This window comes from Schistocerca nitens, chromosome 7 (genome assembly GCF_023898315.1).
Source record: "Schistocerca nitens isolate TAMUIC-IGC-003100 chromosome 7, iqSchNite1.1, whole genome shotgun sequence".
NCBI classification, from domain to species: domain Eukaryota; kingdom Metazoa; phylum Arthropoda; class Insecta; order Orthoptera; family Acrididae; genus Schistocerca; species Schistocerca nitens.
The window spans coordinates 197,878,654-197,902,261 of record NC_064620.1 but is presented as its reverse complement, the minus strand read 5'-3'; the positions used below and the strand labels follow the sequence as shown (position 1 = coordinate 197,902,261).

At 46.4% G+C, this 23,608-nt stretch overlaps 1 protein-coding gene across 2 annotated transcripts in view; it reads left to right on the top strand.

Moving 5' to 3' along the window:
- LOC126195009 (vacuolar protein sorting-associated protein 16 homolog) overlaps positions 1 to 23,608 on the top strand; it is a 231,027-nt gene that overhangs the window by 26,656 nt on the left and 180,763 nt on the right. For both annotated transcript variants that reach the window (XM_049933435.1, XM_049933434.1), the window contains exon 3: positions 21,428 to 21,572. In XM_049933435.1, the coding sequence (XP_049789392.1) occupies positions 21,428 to 21,572 (145 nt within the window). The remainder of the gene's footprint in view (positions 1 to 21,427; positions 21,573 to 23,608) is intronic.

Below are 23,608 nucleotides of genomic sequence, written 5' to 3'. Positions count from 1 at the left end.
GCTTGTCTTCCTGGATCATTGGAACTCCCAGCAATGGTTGCCGTGCCAGGTGGCTCTTGCTGTGGCTGGGTGGCACCCATGTGGAGAGCCGCTGATAGGAGTGGGTGGTATCAGGGCAGATGCTTGGCGCTTGAAGCATATCAGGCTGCAAAAATCTGGCCATTTTAAAACGGTTATCTTTTCGAATGGTGAACAATCATTGAATGCTGCTTCATATGACCCGGCAGCCTTCCCTTCCCTGGCTACACCATGGGAGGAGGGCCAGGCTCACCGGCTTGAGATGAAACACTTTAAACACTTTCCCCACTATTTCATCTGTACTTGGATGGACGGGGACACATTCACTGCCACAAAGCCATTGTCTTTGTGGAGAACATCTAGGACAAGTTTGGTGAAGTGGAGTCTTTCAGTAAGATGTGGTTGGTCTCCCTGTTGATCAAAGTTGCTTCTGCTGCCCAATCTGCAGCTCTTCATGCGTGTGATCATCTTGGCAATGTCCCAGTGTCTATTACCCCTCACGAGTCTATGAATGTGGTCCAGGGAGTGATTTTTCATAGGAGTCTCATCCTGGAAACTGACGAGGAACTCTAGGCTAATCTGGAGTGATACGGTATTTATTTTGTTCAATGTGTGCAGAAGAGTTGCAAAGACAACCACACTGATACCAGTATCTTCATTCTGGCTGTTGAGGGTGATACCCTCCCAGAGGTGCTATCGGTGCTTGAATTTTGGGCATATGTCTTCCTGCTGTATGGCTGACCCTCTGTGTGGTGACTGAGGACACCCACTCCTTGAGGGAAGCCCTTGTGTTCTGCCACCTGTGTGTGTCAATTGTCATGACCACCACTCCCCTCGCTTGCCGGATTGGCTGGTGTACAAGAGAGAAAAGAGGATCCAAGAGTACAACTCCCTGTTTCGCCTGTCTTATGCTGAGGCTTGCCAGAAATATGAGAGACTCCATCCTGTGTAACTTTCTTCAACTTTTGCGTCTGTTATATCCCCCCCCCCCTCCTATTTCTTCATTACCCCAGCCCCATCCCCTTTCCCCTATCCTCCCGTGCAGTTCCTATGACCTCCCATCCAAGAGCCGATCCCCCTTATTGGCTGAAGAAATGCCTCACCTCACTTCTTCAGCACCTGCCAGTGATGCCGCCCCCCCCCCTCCCCCGCCCCCTGAGACCCCTCTTCCCAGTGTCTCTCAGGCTGGAAGCCTCCTACCACAACTTGGCCACAAGATGCATCATCTGTGCGTCCCAAGTTCGCCTGCTCTCTTTTGGTTCCAGATGTTGCAGACGCCTGTACTCCCTCTGTGCCCTGCTCTCCTCCAGCTCTGAAAGAGAAGAAGAAGGAGAAACTTAACTCCCAAGACAAGCTCCCCCCACCTCCTCCCCCGGTGCCATCTACCTCTTGCAACCTGAGTCTGACATCTTGTTTATGTCAGTGACAACCACTGATAGTGACATGACCTCCTCTAAGCTTCTTTGTGTCTAACCTGGATTCTCGCCACATGATCATCCAGCAGAATAGCAACAGATACTATTGTCTCCTACCGGAAATAAGAAGTCTTGTTTCCTTCTATTCTATGTTTTGTCTTGATCTTCAAGAAAAGCACTTCTGTGATGACCACTCATCAACATTTTTTGGTTATCGCGCATTCTGTTGGAATCAGTCCAGCCCTGTGGTAGCATCTGGCAGGGTCTGCACTTTTGTTTGCTCCGATGTTATTAGTGACTGGATCCCCCTTCATACCAACCTGGAAGCAATAGTGATTAGAGTGCAAACGACTCCAGCAATCACCACTTGCAATGTCTACTTCCCTCCCGATAGGCCACTTCCTTAATACAGCTACTCATGCCTCCGGTTCTCCTCCTTTGGAACTTCAGTGCTCACCACCCACTGGGGGAGAGCCACTTCAACAGGTAGGGGGCCTCCTAATTGACCAACGTATTACAGACTTCGATTTGTCTCTCTTCTGTGATGGTTTCCCTACCCATTGCAGTGGCGCTCATGGTACGTTTATTGCTATCAATCTCACGATCTCCTCCCATGCTCTCTAGGCTTCCCAACATTGGTCATCCCATGATAATCCTCGTGACATTGACCACTTTCTGGTGATTCTGTCATTCCCCTGCTCCTGCCAGGCAGACCGGCCCCCTTGTTGGGCATTCCACAGGGCCAATTGGCCTTTATATACATCTGCTGTGCACTTTGAACCTCCCTCTTGAATTGCATTGATGTGGTCATGCAAGATGTCTCTGCCATTGTTCTTCATGTTGCTGGCACTTCTGTTCACCTGTCTACACGTTCACCTCTTAGTTGACTGGTAACTTGGCAGACACAGAATGTAGCAGTTGCTGTCCAGGACTGCCAACAGGCACTGCAGCGATTTAAACGACACCCTTCACAGACAACCTTCTCACTTTTAAGCATCTCTGTTGTAAGGCTTGTTACCTTATTAAGCAGAGTAAAAAGGAAAGCAGGGAGCACTATGTTTCCTCCCTGGGGATGTATGCTTCATCACAAGTTTGGTCCAAGCTCTGTAGCCTTCTGGGCCACCACCGTCAGTCAGCTGTCTAGGGTCTTAATTTCCAAGCTGCCCCGTGCACTGATCCATTGGTCATTGCAGAACACCTCATCATACACTTTACGATGGCTTTGCCATCCTCTACCTATTGTGCTACTTTTCTCCAGCAGAAATGCTGAGTTGAACAGACCCACTCTGTTTCAGTCCACACCATGCTGAACCCTGTAATAAGCCCTTCACTGAATGGGAATTCTTGCATGATCTTACCTCTTTACTTGACATGGTCGCAGGCCCAGATTCTGTCCACAACCAGATGCTCAACACTTGGACATTTTCCGAGGCAATATATCCTTATAGTCTTCAACTGCATCTGGCTCTTGGGTCCTTTCCCGTCGCAATAATGAGATAGTATAGTTATCCCTGTTCTGAAGCCCGGGAAGACCCCAGTGACTCTCATCACCTACCACCCAATTGGCCTGACGAATATACTTTGTAAACTGCTCAAGAGGATAGTTATCTTTAGATTATGTTGGGTACTCGAATCTTGGGGCATTTTGTCCCTGTATCAGTGTTGCTTCTGGGAAGGACGATCTCCAACTGACCATTTACTCTGATTGGAAACAGCAATCCGACGGGCTTTTAGTAACCGCCGGCACCTTATGTAGGTCTTCTTTGACCTACATAAGGTATATGACATGGCTTGGTGCCATTACATTTTAATTACTCTCTATGACTGTCACTTCTGTGGCCCCCTTCTGATTTTTATCCGTGAGTTTTTATCTCACTGGCTCTTCTGGGTTCGAGTTAGCACTTCACTCAGCACCTCTCTCATTCAGGAGAATGGTATTCCACAGAGTTCTATGTTAAGTTTCACACTCTTCCTCATAGCCATCAATGGGCTTGTAACCTCTGTTGGGCCTGTGGTTACCTTGGCATTGTACATCGACGATTTTTGCATCTGGTGCAGCTCCCACTCGGTAGCATCTGCTGAGCGCCGGCTCCAAGGCACTATCTGACAGGCTTCTGCAAGGGATCGTCTCCCATGGCTTCCAGTTTTATCCCTCCGAAATGCAGGTTATGCATTTTTGTTGTTGATCGACTGTGCACCCTGATCCAGAACTATTTAGGCGACCAGCTTCTCAGTGTTGTAGCACAGTTCCGTTTCTTGAGTGTTATTTTTGATAAAGGGCTGACATGGCTGCCCCGTATTCACTACCTAAAGATTACATGCGTGTGGAAGCTTAAAGCTCTCCTCCTCCTGACCCAAACATCTTGGGGTGCAGTCTGTATCACTCCATCTTTACCATGCTCTGGTCTTGTCCAGACTAGATTTTGGTAGTTGGGTTTATGGCTCAGCGGCTCCTTCCACTCTACAAATACTTGACTCTGTTCACCACTGTGGGTGCATCTGGCTATTGGTGCCTTTCGCACTAGTTCTGTTGACAGTCTCCTCGCAGAAGTGGGAATTCCCCCTCCACAGATAACGCCAGAGCCAATTCTTGGTTTCTTACAAAATGGCCATTAGCCAATTCCCTGACCATTCTGTGTACCCTGTCCTCTTTGCTGACAACCGCCCATGTGTGGGATTGCCAGATGGAATGCTTTTTTGCTTCCTTCTGTCACGATCTCCATCTCCACTCACTGGAAAACACCCCATGTATTTCCTTCCACACCCCCTCTTGGATGGTGCCTAGATCACGGATTAGGAGCTGCCTATTCCAGGCTCCTAAGGTCTCTGTCACCCCTAAGGTATTCCAGGGTCTTGTACATGCCACCCTTGCAGAGCTCCAGGGTGCCACCATCTTGTACATAGATGGTTCTAAGACAATGGATAAGGTGGGATACATTTTCACTTCTCCTAATGGCTTAGAACACCATTTATTGCTGGGATCATGTAGTGTGTTTACAGCAGAGCTCCCAGCCATTCACAGAGCCTTCTACTTTTTTTCGTCAGGCCTCTCTCCACAATGTTTTAATTTGTAACAACTCAATGAGCAGCCTGCACGCTATTGACCAATGCTACTTTTGTCACCTTTTGGTCTGTGCTGTCCATGACCTTCTCTCTGCCCATGGCCGTGCAACCTGCTCAGTTGTCTTTCTCTTGGTCCCAAGTCACATGGGCATCCTGGGGAATGAACTGGCTGACCATTTGGCTAAGCAGATACTTACTCCCATTCCCTGTCATGATTCCAGCTGCCGATAGCTGAATCTCCGTCAAATCTCTCTCTTTGCCCAAAACTGAAATGACATCTGGTGCACTACTGCTCACATTAATAAATGTCTTACAATCAAGGAGTCTACTGCAGTTTGGCACTTTTCCTTCTGCTCCTCTCAGATGGAGTTCACTGTTTTATGCTGTTTACACACTGGTCATACTAGGCTCACCCATTGTTTCCTTCTGCACAATGAACGACCCCAATAATGTGTTTGTGGAGCCAGACTGACGGTATCCCACATGTTGGTGGAATATCCCCTTCTTTTAGCCCTTCATGCTAAGTATAGTCTTCCAGATTCCTTAAATTTAATATTAGCAGATGATTCACAAATGGCTGAACTGGTCCTCAGTTTCCTCCGTGAAAGTGGTTTTTATTTCGAGATAAAAGGTTTTGCTTTCCTCCTGGAGCAGTGGCAGGATGGTTGTTGTTGGGACATCTCTTCATGCCTTCTCGCTCTGGGACTCCATGACCACTCCCCCATGGAAAGGGCGCTCTTTTTATCTGTAATTTTCTTTTTTTAAATTTGGTTTCACCATTTATGCCTTTTTATGTGTGTGTTTTAACTTCATTGTGTTATAATCTGACTCCCTTGACTGGATCAACCCATTTTTAGTGGACCCTCTGCTCTGTGAGTAACTCTGGAATCGTGGGACTGATGACCTCGCCATTTGGTCCCATAACCCCTGTTGATTAATTAATCAATCAATCAGTCAGTTCATAGAGACAAGTGCTATACCTGGATGAGCATTGCCCTGTTGAAAAATTGCACCACAATACTGTTGCATGTGAGTTAACACATGTCCATGACATACCAATGTGCAGTTAGAATTCCATCAGTCATTACCATATCTTACCTGTAGTCATAATGAACGGCTCCACACACCATCAGGACTAACACAGCCATAGTTCTGTAAAATATTGGAAGAAAGACACCTCTTCCCAGGTTGCTACTCTACTCACTAAACGTGGTTTTCTAGGTTAGTGCAGAACGGTGGTTCATTGCTGAACACAAAACAGCACCATTCATTGACAGCCCATGGCACCTGGTCACAGCACCACTCCAAACACAATCATGCATGGAATGGTAATTCTCTTGTCTAGCTGCTGCTAGTCTTGCACCAGTTGTGCAGGATGATACAGAATGTTGCAGGGAGTCCATTACTCGTTCTTGGATGGCAGCACTGATTGATGGGGTTACAATCTTCACATGTGATGGTCAGACATGATTGCCTACCCTCACATCCATATAATTAGCATCGAGCCATTTTCGCATCTGCATGCCGACAGATCTGGATATTATACTATTTGACCAGCTGGCCAAATGGAGATCCACAATGGGGCCCCTTTCAATCTCTGACAGGTACTTATGATGCTGTCCTGCACAAGTATGTGGCATCTCCACGTCCTTCACAGTTATCGCTCAACATCTGATGCTATTCAGACCCCTTATGTATTCTATCAGGCCTAGTAAAAATGCGAATGTACACTGGTGGCTGTTTTATCTATCACAGAGCGTTGCACCTCCAGTCATTTACATACCCGCCAATGGAGTATATGTGTAAAAGTTACCATCATTGTTTTTTGTCAGGCAGTGTACAAAGAAGGGCTGCATGAATGGTTTGTTTGACGCATGGGAAGGCATCTTGCAGATATTGAAAAACCTAAGCTGTCAGACAAAGATAGTTGCCAGTTATCCTGCGAAAGCCTACTTACAAAGTTCCAAGAATCAGCATAAAGTGTGGAATCTGAGAGTATATTACAACCAACTACGTATTTCCTCCATAGGGGCTGCATAGACAAGACTGAACTAATCAATGCACAGAAGCATTTAAGCAAGCATCCTTCCTCTGCTCTCTACACAAATGTATGGGGAAAAAGTTCTAGTAAGCGACACTGTGGGAAACACCTTTTGTCACGCACATCACAGTTGGTTTTTTTTTTTTTTTTTTTTTTTTTTTTTTTTTTTTTTTTTTCCAGAGCAAAGATGTAGCTGTGATATAGTGCTGTTTTGTGGGCAGAGTGGTTTGCAAGTTAATGTAAGTTCATACAATCCTAACATATCTGCCGCTATGACCTCTCAGACCATTAGGTCCAGGAGACAAATTAGACAAAATATGCCCTTCGACATACCAATACTCCCATGTCACATTTTCTTGTAGCAGATGGTCCACATATCACTGTAAAATACATCACATGTACCTAGGGAAAGAAAAATGATGTTTTCCTGAATTTTTACTAGTTTACTGCAATTGGGCTGTTGCTTGGATGAAACAATTCCTTATTCTTCTTTGTTAGACAGCACAAACTTTACCAACAAACGTAAAACAGGAACAAATGACAGGAACTGCTGAAAGTGTCAGGCCTACTACTTAAAGAATTTAAATTGGTGACTTTCTAACTAGGAAACATGTTGCCATAAAAGAGATACAATTTATTGGTTCACACAGTGACATTAATAATTGAGTGCTCCAAAGGCCCGTGCTGGCCTCAGGGGCCTGTGCATGCCCTTATGAGCACATTATCCATATTGGGTGTCACCAGTGTGGTGTTGCACATGCACGGCACGCCTGTTAATGGTGGTCAATGGGTAGGCTGCCCCTGGCGGCCATCTTGAGTAGTTGTGAGTGCACCATTTGACTGTCAATGTGCATTACACATACTGTAGTGGCCGAATTATGTCCGCTGTGGGTGATAGGTGTAGCAATAGGTTGATTACTAAACTCCTCCTTCTTTGTGGGGAGAAAGACTTACATGTTGCAGTCCACGGTACTGTGACTGTAGAGAAGTCCATGGTGTCTGTGGTAGAGCTGGGGGTGGGAGCCTAAGGTGTGGGAAGTTCCTGATCTGCCCAGACCAGCACATATGTGTGAAAATGAGTGGGATGAGATCACTCCTAACTGCCTGTAAACCCCAGTGTGACCACTGGATAGGACAAGTGATGGGAGTGAGAGCCATTTAGATGTTGGAATCCATGACAAGGGGTGCCGGCATGGGCAGTGAAGATGGCAGGTTGGAGAGGAGAGGCTCTGGTGATGGAGATCTGGTTTCTGTACTTGCTGATTGCAGCACTTTCTCAGTGCAGTGGGAGGCATCGGCACCTGCTGCAGGAAGAAAAATTGTTGTCAGTGCTGACGAAGCCACGACTGCTGGGGTAGGGGAGTGCAGCCAGACCTGCTCAACTCCTGGAGTGCCCAGGGACTAATGAAGAGGTGTCGGGTCCACAGCCCGAGGAGGGGTTCCTGTGTCCATCCTGGGATGCAGCTGGTTTGGTGGCGTACCATGAGTCAGTCTTTGGTGTGAACTACGAAGATGCAGTAACTGTTGTGCTTGTGGATTGTCTGGCAGCAAGAGGTTGAGCAGTGTCCATGGCTAATAGCCATGCTGGAGCTCGGCAGGACTCTTGGCTTCAGTTGGCATTGTTCTGTAAGAGCTTAAAAAATGTGTGACCCCCCTTGGTCAGGAAATCTTCCATGTACTCGCACATTTGCATGTTAAACATTCAGACAAGGTGTTCCACCTCACCATTAAAAAAAATGGTTTAAATGGCTCTGAGCACTATGGGACTTAACATCTTAGGTCATCAGTCCCCTAGAACTTAGAACTACTTAAACCTAACTAACCTAAAGACATCACACCCATCCATGCCCGAGGCAGGATTCAAACCTGCGACCGTAGCAGTCGCACGGTTCCGGACTGCAGCGCCTAGAACCACTTGACCACCGCGGCCGGCCTCACCATTCAACTGTGGATGGAAGGTACAGGGTGTTTCAAAAATTACCGGTATATTTGAAACGGCAATAAAAACTAAACGAGCAGCGATAGAAATACACCGTTTGTTGCAATATGCTTGGGGCAACAGTACATTTTCAGGCGGACAAACTTTCGAAATTACAGTAGTTACAATTTTCAACAACAGATGGCGCTGCAAGTGATGTGAAAGATGTAGAAGACAACGCAGTCTGTGGGTGCGCCATTCTGTACGTCGTCTTTCTGCTGTAAGCGTGTGCTGTTCACAACGTGCAAGTGTGCTGTAGACAACATGGTTTATTCCTTAGAACAGAGGATTTTTCTGGTGTTGGAATTCCACCGCCTAGAACACAGTGTTGTTGCAACAAGACGAAGTTTTCAACGGAGGTTTAATGTAACCAAAGGACCGAAAAGCGATACAATAAAGGAGCTGTTTGAAAAATTTCAATGGACTGGGAACGTGACAGATGAACGTGCTGGAAAGGTAGGGCGACCGCGTACGGCAACCACAGAGGGCAACGCGCAGCTAGTGCAGCAGGTGATCCAACAGCGGCCTCGGGTTTCCGTTCGCCGTGTTGCAGCTGCGGTCCAAATGACGCCAACGTCCACGTATCGTCTCATGCGCCAGAGTTTACACCTCTATCCATACAAAATTCAAACGCAGCAACCCCTCAGCGCCACTACCATTGCTGCACGAGAGACATTCGCTAACGATATAGTGCACAGGATTGATGACGGCGATATGCATGTGGGCAGCATTTGGTTTACTGACGAAGCTTATTTTTACCTGGACGGCTTCGTCAATAATCAGAACTGGCGCATATGGGAAACCGAAAAGCCCCATGTTGCAGTCCCATCATCCCTGCATCCTCAAAAAGTACTGGTCTGGGCCGCCATTTCTTCCAAAGGAATCATTGGCCCATTTTTCAGATCCGAAACGATTACTGCATCACGCTATCTGGACATTCTTCGTGAATTTGTGGCGGTACAAACTGCCTTAGACGACACTGCGAACACCTCGTGGTTTATGCAAGATGGTGCCCGGCCACATCGCACGGCCGACGTCTTTAATTTCCTGAATGAATATTTCGATGATCGTGTGATTGCTTTGGGCTATCCGAAACATACAGGAGGCGGCGTGGATTGGCCTCCCTATTCGCCAGACATGAACCCCTGTGACTTCTTTCTGTGGGGACACTTGAAAGACCAGGTGTACCGCCAGAATCCAGAAACAATTGAACAGCTGAAGCAGTACATCTCATCTGCATGTGAAGCCATTCCGCCAGACACGTTGTCAAAGGTTTCGGGTAATTTCATTCAGAGACTACGCCATATTATTGCTACGCATGGTGGATATGTGGAAAATATCGTACTATAGAGTTTCCCAGACCGCAGCGCCATCTGTTGTTCAAAATTGTAACTACTGTAATTTCGAAAGTTTGTCTGCCTGAAAATGTACTGTTGTCCCAAGCATATTGCAACAAACGGTGTATTTCTATCGCTGCTCGTTTAGTTTTTATTGCCATTTCAAATATACCGGTCATTTTTGAAACACCCTGTAGGTGCTTAATGTTGCAAATGCCATTGTGTATACAAAAGTCCTTGAAAGATTGTGCCATGAACTCAGGTCCATTGTTCAAAACCAGGGTGCAAGCAAGCTTCTGTGAAGAATATCTTTGACAGGGGCTTGCCAGTCACTTCTGCTGTTGCAGATGGATGACAAATGGCATAAGAAAATGAGAAAAAGCACCAGTCGTCAATAATCAAAAAGTGTCTAGAAAAGGACCAGTGAAATCAATGCGGACTCTTTCCCAAGGCTGTGTAAGGGATGGTCATTGCAAAAAAATCGTGCACGGCACCATCAGCTGACCTGAACATTGGCAGCAGGCCATGACAAGGATTTACACCTCCCGATCAATGCCCAGTCAAAACATATGGCAGTGCACCAATGGTTTTGTGCAAGAGACCTCCCCCTCCTGTGACCCTGATGTAATTAGTGGAGGACCTCCCACTGCAGACTCACTGGAACTATGATGCAGGGAGTGTACTCTTCCATTGATATGCGAATAATACCATCCAAGAGGAAGAGGTGATGGCACAATGCAAAAAAAAAAAAAAAAAAATGCCAAAGTGGGTCCAATGCCCAGCCTGGTGGATGGTCAGGCCACCCATGTTGTGTAATGAGTATGACCTGTGAGAGCACTGGATCCACCACCACAGCAGAGACAATGCAGGAACTAGTGAAGGGTGAGCCATCCATGGTGTGCCTCACCTCTGTATCCAGTTGAAAATAGAACAGATCCTCCCGGTGGGTCCAAGGGTTAGAATAGGCCTGAGGTATTCCTGCCTGTCGTAAGAGGCAACTACAAGGAGTCTCACACGTTTCGGCCTTTATGTGATGGTCCCCTTTAGGGTTTGACCTCCATTTTCAAAATTTTCCCGAAGAGCAAGCCAATTGGGGAAGGGCGCCGTGCATAGTGTCCATCATGCGCTGAGACCTCTCGCATCCTTTGTTGATGTGGATCTGCACTTCTGCTCATTCTCCAACTGTTGGGTGAGGTCACCCTCCTGGGTGCATTTTCCTCCATCCTCTGTGCAGTATCGCTTTCTGCTCTCTGCTTCTTTGCTCTTTTGTGCCTGATATCCAGCACGGTAGCCAGTCCGTTGTGGTGGGGCCGCCATGTTCCCTGTTGGTTGTAGCCCCCTGACCACACAGGGATCACTCTGCTGATGCCTGCAGTGTTAACTCCCCACATATGCCAAGGAGTACATGCCCGGGAGGTCCCCTGGTCGGAGTGGATGGAATCAGGGCGGATGACATGCCATGAAGTGTAGTACGTCATCTCTTGCTGGTGGTCAAACACCAGCAGTCTCTAAGCGATCAAGGTCTAACTTCAAAGCTAAGAAATACGACCCGAAATCGCCCCCCCCCCCTTCCCGGCCAAACCATGGGAGGAACCTCAGGCTAAGGATGGGTGCGAAGCTTATTCAACCCAGTACCTCATATGTACGAGAGTTGATGGGAAATCTTTCTTCTCAATGAAACCTCAGTTTTTGTGGAGCATTTAGAGGACAAGTTTGGAGAGGTGGAGGGCTTGTCCAAAATGCGGTCAGGGTCGGTCTTGATCAAAACAGCAACCTCTGCCCAGTCACGGGCACTACTTGTCTGTGACAAGCTGGGGGTGTTTCTGTTTCCATCACGCCCCATAAGAACTTAAGTATGGTCAGGATATCATATTTCACAGGGACCTTCTTTTGCAGTTTGACGATGAGCTGCATGCCAGTTTAGAGCAGCAAGGTGTCCATTTCATCCAGTGCATCCTCTGGGGTCTGAGGGATAATCAGGTGTCCACTGGAGCCTTCTTTTTGGCCTTTGAGGGTGACACATTACCTGAGAAGGTCAAGGTTATGATCTACCGCTGCGACGTAAAGCCATATATCCCTCCCCCAATGCGGTGCTTTAAGTGCTGGAAGTTCAGCCATATGTCTTCCTGCTGTACTTCCAGCGTCACCTGTCAGGATTGTGGATGTCCTTCACATACCAATACTCCCTGTGCCCCACCTCCCATCTGTGTCAACTATGGAGAGCACCATTTGCCTTGCTTGCCAGACTGCAGGATTCTCCAGAAAGAAAGAAAAATAATCGAATACAAGACCCTGGATCGACTGACCTACACTGAGGCTAAGAGAAAATATGAGAGGCTACATCCTGTCCATATGACATCAACCTACATCACTGCTACAACAACGGTTCTACCATCTTCCGTTCTGCCGCACACTGTTGGCTCTCAGAGCTGTCAGACTCCATCTACCCCCTTGATGGTGGGGGGCACTTCTCTCCCCGTTGCTCCTGCACAACCTATTTCAGGAGCCAGGAGCAACACCCCCCCCCCCCCCCTCACCCTCAACCATCGGGGATGTCAGTCCTCACTTCCTCACTTCTCAGCTGGAGAAGTGTAACTCTTCTTCGGCTCCTCTCGCCAGGAAGGGATCCCTTGGGCTACTCTCTTCCCAGGTTCCTACCAGTGGCTGAAGCAACCACAGGTAGCTGGTCGTAGGGCTTCACGTCCTCCTCAGTCCCTGAGACTAAATCAGTGAAGCCCTCCCAGCCGGACAAACCTAAGGAGCAGCGAGAGAAACCTAAAAAGAAAAAGACATCCAAGAACCAAGGCACTGCGGTGGCACCCACACCACCACTGCCTACAAGCTCTGTGTCTGAGGATGAGGTGGAGATTCTGGCGTCCGCAGAGGACCTAGATCTCACTGGGCCCTCAAACACAATGGATGTCGATCGCACAGTTACTCATCTGCAGCAGGTGACCCTGAGGCGTAGACTGCCTCATTGAGTATTTCATGCCTTCCCAGACTCATGATTATGTAATCCTCCAGCGGAATTGCGGCAGTTTTTTCCACCACCTGGCTGAGCTGCGGCAACTGTTAAGCTTTACAGCTGTTTTCTGCATTGCCCTCCAGGAAACCTGGTTCCCGGCAATGTGAACACCCTGCCCTCCGCGGCTATAAGGGTTATTACAGGATCCGTAGTGACTATAATAGAGTGTCAGGTGGAGTTTGCGTCTGTGTCATGAACTCAGTATGTAGTGAACCTGTGCCCCTTCAAACCCTTCTTGAAGTTGTGTCTGTCAGGATAAGGACAACACAGGAAATAACTGTCTGCAATGAAACTTCCTGGCAGATTAAAACTGTGTGCCTGACCGAGACTTGAACTCGGGAGTTCGAGTCTCGGTCGGGCACACAGTTTTAATCTGCCAGGAAGTTTCATATCAGCGCACACTCCGCTGCAGAGTGAAAATCTCATTCTGGAAACATCCCTTAGGCTGTTGCTGAGCCATGCCTCCGCAATATCCTTTCTTTCAGGAGTGCTAGTTCTGCAAGGTTCGCAGGAGAGCTTCTGTAAAGTTTGGAAGGTAGGAGACGAGGTACTGGCAGAAGTAAAGCTGTGAGTACCGGGCGTGAGTCGTGCTTCGGTAGCTCAGTTGGTAGAGCACTTGCCCGCGAAAGGCAAGGTCCCGAGTTCGAGTCTCGGTCGGGCACACAGTTTTAATCTGCCAGGAAGTTTCATATCAGCGCACACTCCACTGCAGAGTGAAAATCTCATTCTGGAACTGTCTGCAATGTGTATCTTCCTCCAGTACCCCTGAATGTATTTACTGCACTGATTGATCAACTCCCTAAACCTTTTCTACTTTTGGGAGATTTTAACGCGCATAACCCCTTGTGGGGTAGCGCCATGATTACAGGCTGAGGTAGGGAGGTCGAAAATTTACTATCACAACTCGACCTCTGCCTCTTAAATACAGGTGCCCACATGCATTTCAGTGTGGCACATGGCACATATTCAGCCATTGATCTCTCGGTTTGCAGTCCTGGCCTTCTTCCATCTGTCCACTGGAGAGCGCATGATGACCTGTGTGTTAGTGACCATTCCTCCGGCACCATGCCCATGGACGCCTACCTAGATGCGCTTTATACAAGGTCTTCACCTCTGCTGTCATTGCTGAACCTCCCCCACATGGTGCCATTGATGTTGTTGTAGAGCAGGTCACTACAACGATCGTTTCTGTCGTGGAAAATGTGATTCCTCGTTCTTTAGGGTGCTTCCAGCGAAAGAGAGTCCCTTGGTGGTCGCTGGAAGTCACTGAGGCAATTACAGTATGTCGGCGAGCTCTACAGTGACATAAGCGGCACCCTTTCCTAGAGCACCTAATAGCCTTTAAGTGGCTCTGTACCTGCATCTGCCAGACAAAAACAGGAGTGCTGGGAGAGTTACGTGTCAACCATTTGTGTGCCATACGTCACCTTCCCAAGTCTGGATGAAGGTCAGTTGTCTTTTTGGGTACCAGATCCCAACTTGTGTCCCTGGAATTAACATCAATTGTGTGTTATCTACCGATGCAAACGCTATTGCCGAGCACTTTGCTCAAGCCTCTGCGTCAGAGAACTACCCCCCAGCCTTTCACTCCTTCAAATGACGGATGGAAAGGAAAGTCCTCTCGTTCACTACATGCCACAGAGTGGGAGCTCCTCAGCACCCTTGCACATTGCCTTGACACAGGTCCTAGGCCAGATCAGATCCACAATCAGATGATTAAACATCTCTCGTCTGACTACAAGTGACATCTTCTCGTCATCTTCAACCGGATCTGGTGCGATGGTGTCTTTCCATTGCAATGGCGGGAGAGCACCATCATTCCAATGCTCAAAGCCGGTCAAAACCCGCTTGGTATGGATAGCTACCGACCCATCGGCCTCACCAACTTTCTTTGTAAGCTGCTGGAACTGATGTTGTGTCAGTGGCTGGGTTGCAGTCACATGGCCTACTGGCTCCATGTCAGGGCGGCTTCCGCCAGGGTCGCTCTACCACTGATAATCTTGTGTCCCTCAAGTCTGCCATCTGAACAGCCTTTTCCAGACACCAACATCTGGTTACCGTCTTTTTTGACTTATGTAAAGCATATGACACGACCTGGCGACATCATATCCTTGCCACATTGTATGAGTGGGGTCTCCAGGGCCTGCTCTCGATTTTTATCCAAATCTTCCTGTCACTCTGTACTTTCCATGTCCAAGTCGGTGCCTCCCATAGCTCCCCCCGGCTACCTCACTTTTGTCAGCTTAAGCAGAAGTTCTGGCAACACCTCAACACCCTCTGCTGCCTGAGCAACACCAACTGGGGTGCAGATCGCTCTATGCTGCTGCAGCTCTACAGAGCGCTTGTTCAATCCCATCTTGACTATGGGAGTCTGGTTTATGGTTGGCGCTGCCCTCAGCATTGCATTTATTCAACCCAGTGCACCACTATGGTGTTCACCTAGTGACGGGAGCTTTTAGAACGAGTCGGTGACCAGTGTCCTGGTGGATGCCGAAGTCCCTCCCTTGAAGGTTAGGTGTGCACAGCTGTTTGCCATTTACATCGCACACGTTCGTAGTTCTCCTGCACATTCAAATTACCGTCTCCTTTTCCCAACCACAGCGGTTCATCTCCTGCATCGGCGGCCCAGGTCAGAGATTACGATTGCGGTTCGCGTGCGGTCCCTTCTGTATGAACTGGAGTCCTTCTCATTACCGCCTCTCCTTGAGGTCCATTCATATACACCTCCATAGTGTACACCTATGCTGCAGATTCTTCTGGACCTTTCGTATGGCCCTAAGAACTCCGTTAACCCTGCAGCTCTCCGCTATCACTTCCTCTCAATTCTCGACATGTACCGGGGCCATGAAGTGGTTTACACTGACGGCTCAATGGGTGATGGTCACATAGGCTTTGCATATGTTCATGGAGGACATATTGAACAGCACTCCTTACCAGATGGCTGCAGTGTTTTCACTGCAGAGCTGGCAGCCATATCTTGTGCTCTTGAGCACATCGGCTCATGCCCTGGTGAGTCATTTCTCCTGTGTACTGACTCCTGAAGCAGCCTACAAGCTATCGACAGTGCTGCCCTCGCCATCCTTTGGTAGCGTCCATTAAGGAGTCCATCTATGCTCTGGAATGGTCCCATTATTTAGTGGTGCTTGTGTGGACCCAGGACATGTCGGAATCCCAGGCAACGAACTTGCTGACAGGCTGGCCAAACAGACTACACGGAAACCGCTTCTGGTGATGGGCATCTCCGAAACTGACCTGTGTTCTGTTGTATGCTGCAGAATTTTTTGGCTTTGGGAGACAGAATGGCATAACAGTATACACAGCAACCTGTGTGTCATTAAGGAGACTATGAATGTGTGGCAGTCTTCCATGCGGTCCTCTTGCAGGGAATTAGTTGTCCTGTGCTGGCTCCGCATTGGCCATATGTGGCTAATGCATGGTTAACTCCTCCATCGTGAGGACCCACCACAGTGTCGCTGTGGCTTACCAATGACAGTCGTCCACCTCTTCCTATACTGCCCACATTTAGTCGCTCTGCAGCATACTTTTAACTTTGCCAGCACCCTACCTTCGGTGTTAAGTGACAATGCCTCAACAGCAGCTTTAGTTTTATGTTATATTCCTGAGGATGGGTTTTATCATTTGATCTAAGTTTTAGCCCATGTGCTTTGTCCCTCTGTGTCCTCCACCCTAGTGCTTTTGGGATAGAGGTTTTAATGTGTTGCATAGTGGCTGGCTTCTCCTTTTTATTCTCATGGTGAGCCAGCCATGGTAATCTACTCTCTTGTTTTGATCTTTTCTGCATGTTTCTTGCATCTCTCTGTGGTTTTCTTGTCCGATTTTGTCCATTTTAGTGTTTTTTGCCCTTTCTTCCAGCTATGTTTTGTATGTCTTGATTATTTTACTCCCATCCTTGTGGAATTATTTTAATTGGAATGAGGGACAGATGACCTAGCAGTTTGGTCCCTCCTTCCCTCTTTTAAACCAACCAACAACCAACAGAACAGTTACTCCTGGTCAAATGATGGATTAGGGCCCATGGGGAGCCAGGACAGAGAATCTGCAATGTGGGATGAAAGTGGGTCTCATTATTGTACAAGGACAAGAATGGCGGTCAATGTTAAAGACAATGAACGACTTCATCCAGTAGGGATGCTGATGGGCTAAACGGGGAAAGCAAGGGCTTATGGTCAGTAATAAAATGAAATTTTGCACCATAAAAGAACACATGAAAATTTTTTTAAGGCATAGATGATAGCAGCAGCAGCTTGTTTTTCCACCTGAGTATAATGTTGCTGAGCCGGGCTGAGTGTTTTCGATGCAAAGGCAATAGGCTGTTTGGAGCCATCTGAATAGTGATGGACCAGGACCACCACCACCCTGTACTGTGACACATCCGTGGCCAGGACCAGATGCTTGCTGGGTTGAAATGTGGCATGACATGGCACTGAGTGAAGACTATCAATAAGCTGCACAAAAGTACACCCACAGACTGCAGACCAAATGAAAGGAGACTTTTAAAAGCAACAGATGCAAGGATGGGTGACAGTAGCCACTCTGGGAATAAACTTGTGATAGCATGCTACTCTCCTGAGGAATGCCTGAAGTTCCTGTAAAGATATATCGGGCATAATCATAAAGACAGCGACATGTTGTTCCATGGGATGTATGCTGTGCTGAGAAATTTCATGACCCAAATAGACAATGGAGGACTGGAAAAAGTGAGAATCAGTGGTATTACATTTGAGGTCTGTAGCCTGTAACAGTAAACGAAGAACAAAGGTTACGTTGGTGATCCTCTGTGGTATTACCTGTCACGTTGATATCATCAAATAGTAATACAATGAGGGACAAATATCATAACTGGTTCTGAAAAATGTTGAAAGATGGCAGGTAAACTAGCGAACAAAAACATTAGCAGTTGATACTAATAGAGGCAAATAGGTGTATTAACCACAGGCAACTGTTATGATGAAACTTCCTGGCAGATTTAAACTGTGTGCCAGACCAACACTCAAACTCAGGACCTTGGCTTTTCGCAGGTAAGTGCCCTACCATCTGAGCTATTGAAGCATGACTCATGGCCCGTCCTCACAGCTTTACTTCCACTAGTACCTTGTCTCCTACCTGCCAAACTTCACAGAAGCTCTCCTGCAAAATTTGCGGAAGTAAAGCTGTAAGGATGGGTCGTGAGTCGTGCTTGGATAACTAAGATGGTAGAGCACTTTCCCGCGAAAGGCAAAGATCCTGATTTCTAGTCTCAGTCCAACACACAGTTTTAAACTGCCGGGAAGTTTCATATCAGTGTACACTCCACTGCAGAGTGAAAATTTCATTCTGGACTGTCAATGGACTGCAAAGATAGGTTTCAGCCAAGTTGATCTTTGAAAGAATTGCCCAGCCAACTTCGTGAACAATGCCTCTGGGCAAAGTAGGAAGTAACGATTGATGACTGTCAGTGCAGTAGTAATGACCTTGAAGTTATCACAGAGCTGAAGCAGACCGTACAGCTTCTTTACAATCACTAAGGGTATTGCCCATTCACTTGAGGTTGTTGGTCTAATCACTCCCAATGATACATAGTTGTCCAACTCTGTCTTAACATGGTCACATAAAGCTACTGGCACTGGCTGCACCTGAAAAAAAGTGAGGGCGGGCAGAGAGTTTGAGAGTGATGTGTGCTGTAAAATTGCTTCCACAACCTAACCTCGGGGCAAACAGATCCGAAAGCTCAGAACACAAGGAATCGAATTTGTGACAAGGCATTTGGACTGACACTAGATGCACTGCGTCTAAATGGAAATACCAAAAATAGCAAAGGTTCTAATCCGAACAGCTATTGTTAACCACCAATTAAATAACAGAAAGTACAACTGACCTGTAAACTGTGTCGGCCATAAAGTGGCCAAGAATAGGAATCTGTTGTTTGTTATCACTTACCAGTTGACACTCAACACGTGCCAATGGTGGGAACCATAATCTGATATAATTCTGAGAGTTGAGTAGGACACCATGGCCCCTATGTCAACTTCCAGGATTAATGGCTGATCCATAACCTGAACAGGCCATGAAGACCCCACAGTACCGACTGGCCGCCATGTCATCCTCAGTCCATATGCGTCACTGGATGCGGAGTCCATAGGTGTCACTGGATACGAAAATGGAGGGGCATGTGGTCATCACACCACTGTCCCAGCAGTATGTCAGTTTCCGAGACTGGAGCCACTACTTCTCAATCAAGTAGCTCCTCAGTTTGCCTCACAAGGGCTAAGTGCTCCCCGCTTGCCAACAGTGCTCGGCAAACCAGATGGTCACCCATCCAAGTGCTAGCCCAGCCCGACAGCGCTTAACTTCAGTGATCTGACGGGAAGCAGTGTTACCACTGCAGCAAGGCCATTGGATCCATCACTCACACTTCCATTAATAGTTGGTTCTAGCCTGCAGAGTGTGGCAGACACATTGACGGAATGTTATGAATATCAACATACATCGATTCCTGCAATGACTCCTGAGGGGATAGGGTTTAGAGATAGGCATACCTCTGCTGTGTGAATTTTTCTTTCTTTCTTTTGTTTCTCTTTTTAATGTTTATGGTGAGAGGCTCTTCGCGTGGGACAGGTTGCCCACTTGTGCTGTATGAAACAATGGTCACAAAGAAAATGGTGTTTGCTGTTCTTGCTTCTGACAACATGTTTGTCAATGTCAGCCCAGTGGCTTGTTTGTACTGCAGCTACATCCTCTTTTCCCCCAGCACACTAGGCTCCATTTGCCGGGGCTGCATACTGTCAACAGTGGTGACATCAGTCCAGGCCTCTAGTTGGTGCCGCGTGTCATTGGAGTCCTCAAACGACTGTGCACAGTATTCATTTCAAAATCTTTTCATATTTAGGGTCCTCAAATTGAATGACATGTTGACATCTCTCCTTAACTGTGGCGGAACAGATGATTGCTTCTCTGACCATGGTGTCCACATAAGACTCCTGAGAGTTAGCTGTGACCAACCAGCACTTTCAAGTGAGGCTGTGGAGCTCGACTGTTCAAGCCTGATGTGACTGCTGCGACAGTTAGTGACATTGGTAGAATTCAACACACATGAAGCTGGTTCTTGTAAATGCCCCATGCTTCCATGGATTCATCTTGGGGGGACAGTGGCAGGTGAGCCTGGGTCAGTGTTGTCAACAACCATTTCAACACAGCTGTGTGTGCTTGCTTGCGTGCTGTTGTTGCAGATATGACTGGAGTAAAGCCTCCATGGAAGAGCCGTATGACAGAAAAACTACAGAATCTGTAGCACATGAAAGTTTCAACCCTTGAGATTGACATTTATGCTCTAAGTTGAAACATGAGGAAATACGCAGTTGTAAAAAAGATACAATTTATTGGGTCATGGAGTGAAGTCAACAAGAATACAAGAAAGTAGTTTACATGTCTCGAACTGATGGCCGTGGAGGTCTGTGCATGCCCTTACAAAGATGCTATCCATGTCAGGTGTCGCTAGTGTAGTGCTGTGCGCACGTGGTGGACCTGGTGGATGGTGGTTGATGGACAGGCTGCTCCAAGCAAACATCTTGAGTAGTTGCAGGTGTGCCGTTTGAATGTTGGCACATACTACGCTTGCTATAGTGGCCCATTTTATGTCTGCTGTGGGAAGTAGGTGGAGTAACTGGCTGGTGATTGGGCGTTAAGAATATTGTTAAATTGCATAATTTCAGAAGTTTTAATCTGGATGTAAATGTACTCAGTAAACTAACTTCCTGATGAATTTATGTCATGAAATGAGTCTGCTTTTTCATTCTCAATTTGCAGCAAACATTAACTCCTAAATGTTATTGGTTTCTGGCAGTAATGATCGGTTTCAACTGACAAATTGCCTATTGGCTTCTGTCTCAGGTTCTTCGGCCGACACTCATCTGATGATTTTACTGACATTTCACCAACACAAGTGGCTGGCATTGTCAAAGCTTCACCCTCCATTGCCGGTGGTGAACTGGATGGGTGAAGCTTTGACAATGCCAGCCACTTGTGCTGGCGAAACGTCAGTAAAATCATCAGATGAGCGTCGGCCGAAGAACCGGAGACATAAACCAATAGGCAGTTTGTCAACAAGTGGCCACGAAAGCCTTAACAATTTTGGTTTCAACTGAACTGAGATAAACACAATCACTCGTGTCAAGTCTCACACGATACAGAGTCTTATGTAACATATGTAGCTAATCCAAGAACAGCACTTGTTTGCTAACTTTTGTTTTGTTTTCCTTTTATTTCACTGATACTTTTTTTGATGAAAGAAAAAAAGTCTTCCAGCCTGGTGCAAGCATTTTAATTTTATAACACTGTTTTGATTGTATGCCAGTTCCACTGCTTGTTCCATAAAAAAATAGGATTCAGGAATTCCATGTCAGTGGCACAAACCAGTATCTATGGAGTCAGTCCTTTTTATGTATAGGTATACTGTAGTTGTGTTAATCAAGATAATGCTTATACTGTAATGTCACTGTTAATGTTTGTATTAAAATTAGAGGCAAATTTAAATGTGTTCCACAAATTTTTCAGGAAGCAAAAGACGCAAAGATTCTGGAAGCAAGAATATTTGTGAGCGAGAGTGGAACAGGTGTTGCTGTACTAACATCTTCCTATCGCATATTTTTAGTCAACAGTGTACTTGAACCAAAGGTCTACAGACTTCCAGAAATTCCTGGTAATAATTTTATTCTAATGAAACATTTTGCTCTGTTTGAAAGCAGTTTTTGTGTGTGTGTGTGTGTGTGTGTGAGAGAGAGAGAGAGAGAGAGAGAGAGAGAAGAGAGAGAGAGAGAGAGAGAGAGAGAGAGAGAGAGCGAGCGGATAGAAGATTGAGGAGAAGAGGAGGGGTGGAGGGTTGGGGGGCAATGGGAGACTGAGGTTCACGTCCCCATACATGCAGGTCCAGATTTGTGCTAAGAAAATGAAGGGGGAAAAAAACTGGAAAATAAAAATGGTAATGAAATCATCTTCATTTGATGTGGGTATATTGGAAACTTGTCAGTTAAACATTGTTGCTGTGAACAATAGCAGCAGAAAAGTGCCGCCCCAGTAATTCTTATGTTTACATGATTTTTCTTGTCTTTAAGAATTAGAATGAACTCAGCTATTTTTATTTATGTATTTACTTTATATCTTTGATGTACCTCCTTTATAATTGTACTGGAACCATCTCCTGTTTGCTTTGAGATGGAAGATTGTGACTCACTGTGATTGTTGTGAAGGTTTGTTGCAGCACATTTTCATTATGACATAGGACCAGTTAGCAACTTAGCTTCAAAACCATTGGCATATAATTATTATTCACAATATTCTAAGTTTTACATTTTTTCACTATCGGTAAGCAGTTTTTATTACTCTTGAGCTCTGTAAGTATGGATTGTTATCTAAATTCTTCACATCTTACATTTACTACAGTCAGTCATACTTATCAGTCTTGTTTTATGTACTATTACCAAAATGTTTGTAGATGTATATTCTTATCAAAAGTTTCAAGAAATGACTTAACTGCATTTTACAGAATATGAGACACACTTTATTCTTTGAAAAATTGCCTCCAAAATTCAGATGCGTCTTTACTCAAAATTAATATAAAACAAGTACGGCATTTGATTTAAAATTGCTACCAATTGTAAAAATGGCCATATAGTTGATACTGCTGGAAACCTATCTCTGTCTGGCAACATTGGGTTCAACATGCAGCAGCAGTCTACCAATATGATGAACATAGGTTGCAGGGATTCACAAGCTTGCTAATGATCTTGCCCCACCATGACAAACCCAGAATACTATGTAGCGTCATTCCGGTCTACAGTGTCAGTGAATTTGAATTGGAAGTTTTTTGAATGATTTTGTGAGGCCTTTAGCTGCCATTCTCTTTATTTTATGTACAATTGTACAATTTCTGCCCTAGGTCATTTCCGGATATCTAAAATGGAAGCATTATACAATGCATATGTTAGTGACCCCCCCATGAACCATGGACCTTGCCGTTGGTGGGGAGGCTTGCGTGCCTCAGCGATACAGATGGCCGTACCGTAGGTGCAACCACAACGGAGGGGTATCTGTTGAGAGGCCAGACAAACATGTGGTTCCTGAAGAGGGGCAGCAGCCTTTTCAGTAGTTGCAGGGGCAACAGTCTGGATGATTGACTGATCTGGCCTTGTAACATTAACCAAAACGGCCTTGCTGTGCTGGTACTGCGAACGGCTGAAAGCAAGGGGAAACTACAGCCGCAATTTTTCCTGAGGACATGCAGCTTTACTGTATGATTAAATGATGATGGTGTCCTCTTGGGTAAAATATTCCGGAGGTAAAATAGTCCCCCATTCGGATCTCCGGGAGGGGACTACTCAAGAGGACGTCGTTATCAGGAGAAAGAAAACTGGCGTTCTACGGATCGGAGCGTGCATTGTCAGATCCCTTAATCGGGCAGGTAGGTTAGAAAATTTAAAAAGGGAAATGGATAGGTTAAAGTTAGATATAGTGGGAATTAGTGAAGTTTGGTGGCAGGAGGAACAAGACTTTTGGTCAGGTGATTACAGGGTTATAAATACAAAATCAAATAGAGGTAATGTAGGAGTAGGTTTAATAATGAATAAAAAAATAGGAGTGCGGGTTATCTACTACAAACAGCATAGTGAACGCATTATTGTGGCCAAGATAGACACAAAGCCCATGCCTACTACAGTAGTACAAGTTTATATGTCAACT